Source organism: Phytophthora ramorum (assembly GCF_020800215.1).
Source record: "Phytophthora ramorum isolate Pr-102 chromosome Unknown Phyram_PR-102_s0012, whole genome shotgun sequence".
Taxonomy (NCBI): domain Eukaryota; phylum Oomycota; class Peronosporomycetes; order Peronosporales; family Peronosporaceae; genus Phytophthora; species Phytophthora ramorum.
Window position 1 is genome coordinate 632,348 of NW_027150658.1, and position 13,275 is coordinate 645,622.

A 13,275-nucleotide genomic window follows, 5' to 3' on the forward strand; every position below is an offset into this window, starting at 1 on the left:
TGCTGTCGGCACATCCCTTACAGCGGCGCAGACATTGAAGGCCTTGTTACCCTGTGCATGACTTGCATTAAAGAGCTTGCGGCTAACCTCTCGAATATTCTCTTGTGTAGCCGAGTCGAAGACATCCAGCGACGGAAGAACATACGTTTGCTTTGGTGCCATCCCGCTCAGCACCTTGGCTACCTGATGATCTTCTTTTGGAGTATTGAAGACGTATGCGAAAGCTTTGTTGGTCGTGGTCAAGTTCCAGGTTCCGCGGTCGAATATCCACTGCGCCGTCAACTCTGAGCTCGCGTTCGCATGCTGCGCACCGCCACGTCGGAACGAGTGTGAGGTCAGCGGCTCTTCGACTCCAGCTGGACCAACAACACGATCGAGCAAGCGGTTGACAAGAGCGGGAACCCCGATTGTCGGTGTCGTTTGGACGGCGGTGCTTCTCTTTGACGTCTGAGACGAATCTAGGGCGCCGCTGTCTTCAAGCAGGTCCAGCAATGGGATCGAGTCGGTCAGCTCAACAGGGACGTCCTTTGTAATAGGTCTGCTTAGACCCACTACTTAAGCTTACACGTGTGCGCACGTGTATGAGGAAGCGTAGGAGTAATTTACTTAAGTTCAGTATACTTGTATCCGCAAGTATACTTAAACTAAGACAAAGGGACCGAACGAAAGCTTTGGTGCTAAATGAGAACTGTATTGATTGTAAATGGGGTTTCCTCCTAAAACTGATATTTTTAATGAGAGGTTCTGCCATTGGATGGCTGGCAGAACCCCTATCTATTGAATGACTCTCATTGGTAGAAAGGTGTTACTTTCTACCAGTCATATGCCTTTTGCTATGAATGTGGACCACCCTGTGGTGGTCAACTGAATGTATGCCTTAGTGCATGTTGCACTAAGGTAGGAGGTGAACCGAATGTGTAGCCCCGCTACACCATCCCCCCGTTAGGATTTGACGTGCCGGTCTCGACACGTCAATCCGTATTTTCTTCGGGAGAACACGTGCTCATTCCCAATGAGCACGCCAACGACGTCTTCGTCCAAGACGCCGGCCGCTTCGGCAACAGCAAGTGCTGTCGTCGCCTCCAAGGCGACGACGGCCGCTGCCTCAGCCACGACCGCTACTGGCATCGCCTCGACGGCGATGCCGACAAGCGCGGCAACAGAGAGTCGCCTCTCTGTCGCTGGATACCACTCGAGATGGCATGAGAAACATGCCATCCGAAACAAGACAGGCAAGATCATTGCTGTCGAAACCGGAGTGGGTATTTACTCTCCGGGTGGAGAGGGAGTTCCCCTCGACTACGGAAGCGAAGTCGAGGAGGGGGAACTCGAAGGAGACAAGGACACCTTGTCTCCGGGCCACACTGACTCCAATGTGGGTCTGCGTCGTCCACCCGAGGACGCCTCGAACGCTTCGGGCTCGAAGCGTTCGCGCAGCGGCAGTGGAACACCGATCGCTGCCGCTGGAGCCTTAACGACTCCGCGGGATGGAGATGACTCCGCGCCATCCGCTGTTGTGGCGGCCTCGCGCACTGAGCCAGTGCGCGAGCCGTGGATGCCGTCTCAGTCTGAGATCGGCAGCCGATTCGGTGCGACCGCGCCACCGAATTTGTACGCGCTGTATTCGTGCAACGCCATCGTTGACGATGACGTCGCGAAGCGATTGCACTTTGATCCGCTGACGAATCAAAGGCGCGACTACTACATCGGACTCTTCCATGAGCTCCGATGGTTTGCGAGCAAGAAGACTTCTCGCAGAAGCAAAGTGCCCGAGTGGCAGGCACTTTGTCAGAGTTGGAGTGCCTTTGTTGAAAACTTCAACAAGAACCCCGCTGGCTATCGCGACCGGATTAGCCAGGCGCGGGAGCGCTACGAGAAGTTCACGAAGCGTGGTAAACTTGAACGACTGCACCATGGTGCAGTCGGTATCGGACTTCCTTGCGCAGTACTGCTTGTGAGTACTGCTTCCCCGGAGCAGTACGCATCACCGAGCGGGACATCAACGGGTACACGTCCATGTGTGTACCTGATGACCTCAAGACCCTGCGCGCCAGTTTTCAGGCGCAGGCGTCTTCTAGTGCTGCGGATAATCGCAGCACTTATCCGAGTGCTGTAGGCGACTACAGCGCTCGCCCAAGTTGTACGCCCTTCGGCGGAGGTGGCGGCCTTCGTACGCCGTCACCATTTCCGGAATGTCCTCCATCAGGACATTCCGTGATTCCCACGTATCGTGTTGGGGAGGAAATCCTCTCCAACGAATACGAAAATGAACCGGACCTCGGGTCTGGTTCCGATGACCAACAATTCGCTGGACGAGCCAGCGAGTTGCCCCGCGTGCGTTTCGCAACGGGGGAAGGGGGGGGGGGGGGGGGAAGGGGGGGGGGGGGGGGGGGGGAAGACGCCCCGGGTTTGGTCAACCAAACCTTGAGTCTCGCTTGGAGGCTGTTGAGCGTCTCCAAGCGTCGCAGTTCGCTGCTCTGCGTCAGGAGCTGAGCTTGTTGTAGGCTCAGCTCGCGGAGGTTGCGCAGACGACCTCGACCTTTACGTTCGAGGTCGGGACGAGGCTCTCTGGCGCCTTGAAGCGCGTCGCCGCGCTCGAGAGCGCTTTGGCGAGTCGCCAGACGTAGGTGACTCGTGCTGCACGTACGGCTTCAGTCGCCCAACGTAAAACGTTGGGTGCAAGCGCATGCTGGACGGTATGTCCAGTGTGTACGCGTTGCCATGCTTCGCCCACACGGTGAATGGCCCAATGAAGCGCGGAGCAAGCTTGCTTGCTCCGAAATCGGAAACTGCATGTTTAGCTAGGTTCTGCGTAGCTAACAGAACTAATGAACCAACTTTGAATTCATTTGTGTTTCCCCTGCCGATGTTATCGGCATTCAGCTTCTGTCGATCGACAGAAGCTGCTATTGCATCTTGGACAAACCGAATTACGGCTTGTCGACGCTGGACAAAGTCCATTGCATCCGAGCTGAACCCCTGGTTCAGTTCGTGCTCTTTGTTCACAGCAGGCCCGGCCTGCGCGTGTTGTTCATTGTCGTTTGAAGTGTCTACGCCCGTCGTAGACACTGTGTTGTCGTCGCCATGACTGCGCGCAGTACGTGCGCGAGTCGTCACAGCTGATACATTGCTTGTATCAGCGTGCTTATCCGGTTGTTTTGAATTAACCGGATATCCTCCCCCACTTAAGGAAGGAGCTACCGCACCGAGTACGCTCGGTACGCGTGGGTGCCTCATGGCATTCACGTAGAACGGTGTGTGTCCTGTCGAGACATGCACCGAGTTGTTGATGGCGAACTCCGCCATCGGCAAGCAGTCGCTCCATTGATGGAACGAGTGCGCGTAGCTCTTCATGGTGTCAACCAGCACGCGGTTGACACGCTCTGTTTGTCCGTCGGTCTGCGGGTGATCCGCAGTCGACATGGACAACTGCGTTCCAAGAAGTGTAAACACTTCTTGCCAGAATCGCGCTGTAAAGCGCGGATCCCGATCCGACACGATGTCGAGTGGCATACCATGGTGTCTAAACACCATGTCGACAAACAGACATGCCGTCTGTTTGGCTGTCACCTCGGCTGGTACTGCAGCAAGATGCACCATCTTGCTGAAGCGGTCAACAAAGACCACTATACCAGTCCTGCGCTTGTTGTCTTGCGGAAGACCAAAAACAAAGTCCATTGAAATGGACTGCCAGCACTCCGACGGAGTCGGTAGTGATTGAAGCGGAGCCTGCGAGTTGGGCGCAGGCTTCACAGGCTGGCATACCTCGCAAGCACGACCGTACTTGCGTACCCATTTGTACTGGTGACTCCAGTAGAAGTCACGCGTGAGAAGCAAGTATGTCTTCTCACGGCCAGGATGTCCCGATGTCGGGGCATCGTGATACTCGTACGTGATCTTGAGCTTCAGCTCATGATCATCCGGCACGACAATGCGATCTGCGTTGTCGTCAACTGCGCTGTAAAGCAGCAGACCATTGTGTACACGATAACGGTGTACACGGGCACGAAGGTGTTTGGCCAGCTTCTGACGAGACTTGTCAGAAAGTGTGGAGAAGTACTCCAACAATTGCTTCGCATCCGCATCATGTGCGTATGCGGCCTTCACGTCATCCAACAAGGACGACGAGGGTGTAGTCGTCCTGACGACGCCAACTGCGTTGGCGTCGGCCTCTTGCACTGCGTAATCTGGTCGACGCGAAAGCGCGTCGGCCACGACATTCAACCTTCCAGGTTTGTACTCAACCTGGAAGTTGTATTCAGCAAAGAATGACAACCACCGTGCCATTCTTTGTGATATGTGCGGCGACTTGATCGCCGTACGCAACGATGCGTGGTCGGTGTAGACCACGAATGGTCTACTCCCAAGTAGATACACTCGAAACTTTGCGAGTGCATACTTCATGGCAAGGAGTTCCTTGTCATGTACCGGGTAATTGCGCTCAGCTGACGCGATTGGTAGTAAACCACACGATCACGACCTTCGTGATCGAGTTGCATCAGTGCGCATCCGATCGCGAAATCGGATGCATCGCACACAACGTGGAATGGGCGATCTTGGTCGGCCACCGCCAAGATCGGCGCCTCAGTCAAGCCCTGCTTGACTGCATCAAAGCCCTTCTGACAATCAGCAGTCCATTCCCATGCAGCCTCTTTCTTTAAGAGCTGCGACAGCGGGCGAATCTTGCCCGCGTAGTTGCTCACGTACTTGCACAAGTACGTGGCGAGTCCAAGGAACTGCCGCAGTTCCTTTACGTTTGAAGGCGTAGGCCATTCATTGATCACTCGGACCTTTCCTGGGTCAGGGCGTACGCCGTTCTTCCCCACGAGACACCCAAGTACGGGTATCTCGGTCGCCCCGAAGATACACTTCTTCAGGTTCGCGTAGAGCTTGTGCTTTCGCATGAGCTCAAGCAACTTGCGGAGATGCTCTGTATGCATCTCCACATCCGATTTCCCATTCACAGCCCGGCTGTGAATGAACACGTCGTCGAAATAGCTCGGTGCGAAGTCGCGCACCGAGCGCAACAAGTGCGTGACGCACCTGTTGAACGTCGCTGGGGCGTTCTTCAGCCCCTGCGGCATTACGAGCCAGTCCCAGAGCATGCCACTCGGAGTGCTTACCGCTGTGAGAGGAATATCACTCTCACGCATGAGGATCTGATAGAACCCGTCTCTCAGATCCAGAGTACTGAAGATAGTACTCGAGGTCATCGAATCGATGATCACATCTTTTCGAGGTATCGGCGTCTGCGCCGGAACCGTCGCATCGTTCAGCTTGTTGTACGCATGAACGATGCGCCACCCGCCCTGTGGTTTCTTCACACAGAACGTAGGCGCGCTGTGCGGGGACTTCGATTCCCGCACTTGTCCTGCATTGCGACGACTTTCAAAGAAGTCGTCGATTGCCTTGACTTGCTCACGCGGCAGTGGCCACTGTCGCGTGACGCAATACTTCGTTCCCGGCACGAGATCAATCTCGTGCTGAACACCCTTGTCCTGTGGTAACTCCGCAGGAATGTCGTCCGGGAGTACATCCTTGTACTCACGCAAGACCTTGTAAAAGGGGCTCGCCTTGAGCGAGTCCCAGCCTTGCTCGTCGAAGCGTTCCTTCTTCGACTTCGCGCTGAGGGCGTCCGCGCCCTCAGAGATGAGCTGATTCAGCTCTTCTGCTTCACACGTCATCCTCTCGACGTCCGAGAGGATGCAGATCTTCTCGATGCGTCCATCATGCAGTTCGCGAGCGAAACGCTTCCAGCTTGTGACTGGGAGCAACATCAACTCCGACGCTAACGTCGGAGGATTATCCAGCCTCATCTTCTTGTATTGGAGACCAATACTCGTACGCGTCAAGACACTCAATGTCTCGACGGTCGTCTCCAACTCCTGTGTCTGCCCGGCTGACACTGCTTGTAGCGTCTCGGTCCCTGATCGAGACTTGCGCAGCTTTTCTCGCTTGCGCTGTTCACTTCTCGTGCGGAGCCCGGCACCGCGAGTTTCCTCTTGTCCAGGCCCGGCCGTGGACAGATGTTCCTTGTGTTCGCCGGCGGGTTTTACCCGCGGGCGCACGCGTTCAAGCACAGCTTGATCGCGCACCGCTTCGTCGTGCAGCCCGGCTGCACGCGAGCTCGCAAGCATTTCCGGTGCGGGACGTTTGCAACCGTCCGCACTGCTTGCAGCGTCGGCTCCCAGAGCCGACGCGTCTTCTTCACCTCTACACCTAACGGCGGAGTGTCTTTGGACCAATTGTGTGTCGACATTACTTGTCGACACTATCGCGTCGTTCCGGACGCTTCGAGACTCTCTCGAATCGGATTGAACCAGGCCCTGCTGATTCGGTTCACATCTTCTTCCAACGACTCTCGCAGTCGTTGGCGTTCGCTTGGGGTGATCGGAGACAGTCGCATTCCGCGCTGTCTCTAGTGGAGGGCCGCATGCACCACGCGGTGCATGTGCTGCGCCGACAGGGCCATCGCTCTCTGTCGCGCTGCTGCTGCTCCCGAAGCGCACGATCGTGCGCTTCGTCCAGTCGATCACCGGATCATGCCGTGCAAGCCACGGCATGCCCAACACCATATCGAACTTATCGTCCAGTTCCAGGACGATAAGCTCGTCGACGAACTCCTTCTCTTGATAAGAGAAGCGTACGCGTACGATACGCTTCTCGGTTCTAACAACGACACCCGTTGCTAGCCTCACTTCCAATAGACTTCGAGGTGTTTTCACCTCCTCGAAGTCAAGCCTTGGAAGGCTCTGCAGTCGAACAAGTTGTTCGACGCACCACAGTCCACTAGAGCATGAAGAGACTTCTCTCTCTTCGAGCTTACCTTCAGGATGTCAAGGTTTGGCTTGTCATCTTGCTTCTTGCAGTGAGATTGACTCTCACTGGGGGCAGCGATCTTCATTGCAGCGTGTCCGATGTCGACACGCTCGACCGCATCACCAGCAGGGCGCCCCGCGCCTGCTGGTCCCTTTAGTTTTTTGATTGCCCGTGACGATACCCAGTATCGCCACGACGGCTCCTCGCTGCGTGCACAGGTGCTGTGCACTCGCGGGCATAGTGACCGATGTTTCCGCAGCGGAAACAACGCACATTCGTTGATCCACGACGCTGCTGGGAACCAGCAGCTGTCGCACTCGAGAGGTCCATTGGTTCGGGACCTCCCGACGGCCTTACCACCGGTCGTGGCATCAGCCGTGGGGCGTTCATATGCAGTTTAGCCTGCCGCAGGCTAAACGCTTCTTGCATTGCGAGCGCAATTGCAGCCTCGAGAGTATTTGGATACTCTCGAAAGAGATAGGTCTTCACAGGCCCATCTCTAAGGCCTTTCATGAACGTGACGACCTTTGTCGCCTCGTCAATCGGGTTGGTCACGATGTTCGAGACGAAGTACCGTGCTCTTTGGGCGTAAGCATGCACGTCATGCTTGCCCTGTTGCAGATCGAGGTACTCCGCCCTCGATCGGAACTCGTTCTGCGGGGGCTCAAACGCTAGTTTGAGCTCCTCCTTGAACTCTTCGTACGTGCTAAAGCACGTAGGATCTGTGAGTCGGCGTCCGTACGCCCAACTCCTCGCTTGTCCGCCAAGACATGACATGGCGAACGCAACCTTCGACAACGGGTCGACGATACGTCGAGCCGCAATGGCAGTGTCGACCTCGACAAGCCAACGGAGGAGAGGTTCCCCCTCTCTTCCAACGTATCTGCTTACGTGGAGTTTCAATGACGCCACGCGCGGTGTGGCCGATGGCGACACCGAAGTTCGAGCAGCGGTTTCACGCTGTTCCTTCACGATGAAACTCAGAGCAACACCGTGTTGCTCCGTCGGTGATTGCGTTCGCAACATCGTTGCTACCGCCGCTTCCCCAATGACTGTTGACAGTCGTTGGAGGGCCTCCCACTTTGGTTCCGACAGGTGGGGGCAGTCTGCACGCGCAACATGCGTTGCAGACGTGTTTGGGCTACCCACGGACATGTTACTGTCCGAAGGCACGTTCTCAGCCCCGCGTTCGTATTCCATACGAACGTGTTAGTCTGTCGTTGGACGGACTACAAAGTGCTACCAGGTGTAATGGGTCTGCTTAGACCCACTACTTAAGCTTACACGTGTGCGCACGTGTATGAGGAAGCGTAGGAGTAATTTACTTAAGTTCAGTATACTTGTATCCGCAAGTATACTTAAACCTAGATAAAGGGACCGAACGATAGCTTTGGTGCTAAATGAGAACTGTATTGATTGTAAATGGGGTTTCCTCCTAAAACTGATATTTCTAATGAGAGGTTCTGCCATTGGATGGCTGGCAGAACCCCTATCTATTGAATGACTCTCATTGGTAGAAAGGTGTTACTTTCTACCAGTCATATGCCTTTTGCTATGAATGTGGACCACCCTGTGGAGTGGTCACCTGAATGTATGCCTTAGTGCATGTTGCACTAAGGTAGGAGGTGAACCGAATGTGTAGCCCCGCTACATCCTTCGACTGTAGTGGCAAGGTACTGCGCACGGCGACTCCTGCGCACGGCGACTCCTGCGTGATCAAGGCCAGAGCGAGCGCCAGCAGCGGGCAAGTCATGAAGTCTTCGTCGGGAAAGAGCGACAGCGTCTGCTCGCCTGACGTCTTCACGCGGATGAAGCGGATAAAGAACACGCCACCAGCACCGATGGTGAGCTGCTGCTTCCGGACGAAGGTCAGGTCCGAAGCGCGCCCGAAGAGATACCACAAGAGACAAAGCAGTGCTGCATCTTGGTAGTCCGATGCACAACAGGCCGTTGAATACAGATAGCTTGCATCTTCTTGAGGTCATCCTTCGTGCATGCAACCGCTTTCTTGACGAACCCACCGTTCTCGCGTTTGATGCAGTGCTGTTCAAGGGTACACCCCAAGCGGAGCAGCTGCCGGGCCACAGCTCCACCTTGAACAGGGTACTCGTCGAGGAGCCAGCACTTCGCTTGGCGGAAATATTGAGCGACGGAGTGGCGCGACAAGTGCAGCCCCCTTGCTCCTGCATGAAATGCCAGGTACACACCAAACTTGTCCATCAGAGTCACTAGAATGCCCCCCCCCCCCCCCCCCCCCCGCGGGGCTTGGGTCGGCAGCGATCAAAGCCTTGACATGTTCCATGCTCGTGCTCTTGGCGGAGAGGAAGCGATTGAACGCCTTCATGGCCGTCGCGCGCGCGCGCTTGGTGTTTGCGGGCTTCAAGTCGTTCAGGCTCATTGTTCTTGGTCGGAGAGGCGGCAAATATGCGAGTGATACGTGGCACACCTCTCGCTTGTATCACGATACACATATCTGGGCGTCAGCTCCGACCAGATATGTCGGAATCGCTCAGCTTCCGACTGCAACGTACAATCGTGTTTTTATTGGATAAAATATAATCGGTAACGTAATATGATTCGCCAAAAACTAAGAGATGGTTTTGATTTGCCAAAACGAATTAAAGAACAGTCTCATTGGCTAATATGCACCATACTAAAATGAAGTTTGGTCGGAGAGACGTTGTTATTCATCCATAGCACATATGATCGACTCTGCCCCTTATTTTCTCTTGCAGGTTCTTGTGTTGCGCGGGAAAGCAGTGTCATATGTGCGTCTTATCACGGTGGGTACCGTTGGCTTCACGACACCACTACATCACTTTTTTGAGCAACTTTAGCAACGTCACTAACGATATATTACAGTGGGCGTGGCGTGCGCCGTTCGACAGCGAGCTGCAACGCCGACTTGATGAGCGCCCCATACAAAGAAGTGTGTGCGTGCATATTTGCAGCTCGCTACGAAAACTTCTGTGGCTAAAACTGACCGGCCGTAGTGAGCGAATGCGTTGGTACCAGTGTTGCCACCATCATGCTAAGAATTCGAAGTGAGATACATTTTAATGGCATTTAGTTTCGCCTAACGCAAAGAAATCCAAGAGCGGATTGAGAATTCCGAGTGTAGTCAATTGCATGGGCTCCATCACAGAGCGGACGCAGTAGGTCGATGCTACTATTAACACAGTGTGGGGTCATGTGGTGAGCTTGTGTATACGGTAAAGCTTAACGCTACGATGGCCGACATTGGAAACATCGCCCTGCCGCGTGACTAACTCACTGCAACCATTCCAATGCGCTCCTGCAGGATGAGGTGGAAAACTCCAACCGAATGAAGCTCTTCTCATCGCTATCATAATACAGTTCGGATTCACTGTCATAGGAATCCAACGCACCATCAATGGTAGTCGCCGCTTTGCAAACTTAGCCGTCATACACTGAATATTTCCAGAGCTTGATGAGGAAGGCCCGGAAGCAGCTCAGGCGGTGGACGAACGATATCTTCATGAAAAGCAAACAAACCGTGAGCGTGTTCCGCGACTCGTGCCCCACGGCAAGCTCCTTCCCCAAATATTTGCATCTATCAGTGATAGACTATAACTGCGCTAACGTTGTTGCTTTTTCAAACGCTTAAGCCCTTTGGCATTCACTGACGTTTTAGAGCTACTTCGGATCACTTTGTAGGATTAACATTATGAAAGAGTACGTCTTCTCTACGTCATAGTCTTCCGGTCTACCTACGGCACCTTGTGTTGTGCACGAGGAAACGTACTACCACGTGCGACTGAATAACGTTCAGATGCATATAGCAGAAGGAGCCAAGCTTAGTGTTTTCTGCATCGCTAGCACTGATGGAGCCTCCCAGCTAGCATCGCTCATCCCAAAGGTTGTCATTTCAAAAAGGGAAATTGTTGTCACTCCCAAAAAGATCACTGCAACCTGTTGACGCGTATCCACTTGCGACACACCACGCATGATCTCTGCTTGTGATCGGATGGTTCTCGAACACTGGGCGTTTCAGTGCGTAGCGCAAACCTTCCGGCGTGGTTCGATGATTTTATCGTGGGGCTTACCATGTCGAAGTTCATGGCCGAGCATGTACTATTAGTAGCTTAGTGCTCCAGTCTCGAGGTACAGTTGAAAAACAAGCCAGTGCACGACATCCACTCCCAGTGAGTCCGTCGTTCAATTTGCGGAGCGCTAAACTCACTAAAGCGATACCCTGCATCAAGCGATGTGTCATGGCTCTGACTTGCACTTTCGTTTTGTATGTAATCAAAACTTGGAACTTTATCTACCGAAAATAATACTATCTTTACTATGGCTCAACAAAACCGAAAAACGATTGCGCTTGCGTTGCAGTTGGCGCCGGCCGTCATCTCTGCAGCGCGAGTGCCGCCCAGCACGTGCGCAGTCTTGCAGTCGCTGGAAACCCGAAAAGGGGCTTGCAAAATGCCCATACAAAATATGTTTGGTTGGTTGACCGATCGTTTTCCAGCAGACCATCCGCCCTCAAATCATCCGTCGCGTAATGACGCTGGCGCGATCCTGTCAATGCCAGCTACCCAACCTGCCCTCTCCGGCTTACACACGCACGCACCTTGACGGATTCTTCGCGCATCACCATCCGTATTCGATGGGAATGTTGACTTTGGGTACCACATACTATACCACAACTGCGTCGAGCACCCAGCACATGACCCACAAGGTAGGGAATCCCATCGTCGAGCCTCAACCCACTCAGTATAAGTCCGCCAGCATATCCTCCTCGTACATATTGGCACTTCGTTTCCATCCTAATCTGCGTTGCTCCTACATTTGTAGCCTCGACTGGCGGGGCGGCGTCTGAGCCTCCTCGCCGTGTAACGATCGAGATGCATCATACTTAAAATTCCTGTGCTTTCCGATCACGACAAATCTCCACGTGGCAATGGTCCGGCGGCAACACCTTCAAAGGCCCACCTAGAGCTCACGACTCGAGAATATATTTATTTCCCAATCCGAACAATTGAAACCAGACCAACACTCCGTTCGCCATCCTGGCCACGCCAAGAAGCCCACGTCAGCCAGCTCGCTCGTGTCTATTTATCGTGCAACACTCTTTCTCGTCGCATTTCAGTTCCTTCCCCATCCCAATCGGTGGTCTGCAAACACTTGCTTTTACCCAGGATCATCGTAATCGTACTTACGACGGCTCTCCAGCCCGGAAAACTAAGAAAAACCTAACAATAAAAACGGCGTACCCCCCTCTGTACGGGCCTCACTCCCAGATTCGCCTCCATCGAGCCACTTTAAGCTTTTCGGATAATGATGGCGCTATCGGAGCGGCCCAGCCGGAAGGCCAAGCGGACGGACGTGGACTACGCCGTTCTGTCCTCGGGCCAGCAAATCCCAGAGTACTCGACCGAGGAGGACGACTCGGCGGACGAAAGTTACGGCACCAACAAGAAAAAGCGTCGCAAAGGATCGACCGAGTGCTTTATTTGCCACCGACCCCCCAGAACCTACCGAAACACCATGCTCCAGTGTGACAGCTGTTCCCGACTGTACGCGTGCCACCCATTCTTTTACTATTTTATTAGAATTTGGTACCATAGTTTACTAAATTTTGCTACTATATGTAAAATGTATTTTGTGGCTTGGGGTGGCATGTGGATGCAGGTACCATGCAGCATGCGGCAAACCTTTCCAGTCGGCGTCCATTCTGGGCAATACAAGTTGCTACGAGTGTCTCCAGGAAGCCAAGGTGGACTCGTTGAGTTCGCTGCCTCGCAAGACATTGGACTCCATTGCCGACTTTGTCAAGGTGCTCAAGAAGGCCAAGAAGGTCGTGGTCATTGCAGGAGCAGGGATCAGTGTGTCGTGCGGTATTCCGGACTTCCGCTCGAAAGACGGAATCTACGCTATGGCTCGCAACATGGACGTGGTGCTGCCGGAACCCGAGTGCTTGTTCCAAATTGACTACTTCCGTGAGGACCCGGCACCATTTTTCGAAGTGGTGCGCAACGCCTTTGCCAATTCGCCCAAGCCGTCACCGACGCATTGGTTTTTGAGGCTACTACAGGACAAGAAGAAGCTGTTGCGTGTGTATACGCAAAATATTGATGGCTTGGAGGAAGCGGCTGGAGTGACGAGGTGCATCCCTTGCCACGGCAGCTTTGCGTATTCGGCATGCATGCGGTGCAAGAAGCGCGTGCCAACGAACACTTTAATGCCAGTCATTCAGGCGGGAATCATCCCTTCGTGCTCAGAACCAAACTGCCGCGGTGTGCTGAAGCCGGAGATCACGTTCTTCGGGGAGATTTTGGATGACAAAGTGAGCACGACAATTACGAAGGACCGCTTGCAGGCAGATTTACTTATTGTTATGGGCACGTCGCTTAAGGTTGCGCCCGTGATGGAGATCCCAGGATATTTGCCCTCACACATTCCTCAAGTGGTGATCAACAAGACTGTGCTCAA

The 13,275-nt window shown here is 54.0% G+C and overlaps 1 protein-coding gene across 1 annotated transcript in view; it reads left to right on the forward strand.

Annotated features, from left to right (window-relative positions):
• Positions 1-12,120: 12,120 nt before the first annotated feature.
• Positions 12,121-13,275, forward strand: part of KRP23_11473 (NAD-dependent protein deacetylase sirtuin-1) — a gene marked incomplete at both ends in the record, with an annotated part of 1,228 nt that continues 73 nt past the window's right edge. Inside the window, 2 exons of the mRNA XM_067882021.1 lie at positions 12,121-12,359; positions 12,475-13,275. The exon at positions 12,475-13,275 is cut by the window's right edge and continues 73 nt beyond it. Coding sequence (XP_067740310.1) covers positions 12,121-12,359; positions 12,475-13,275 — 1,040 coding nt within the window. The remainder of the gene's footprint in view (positions 12,360-12,474) is intronic.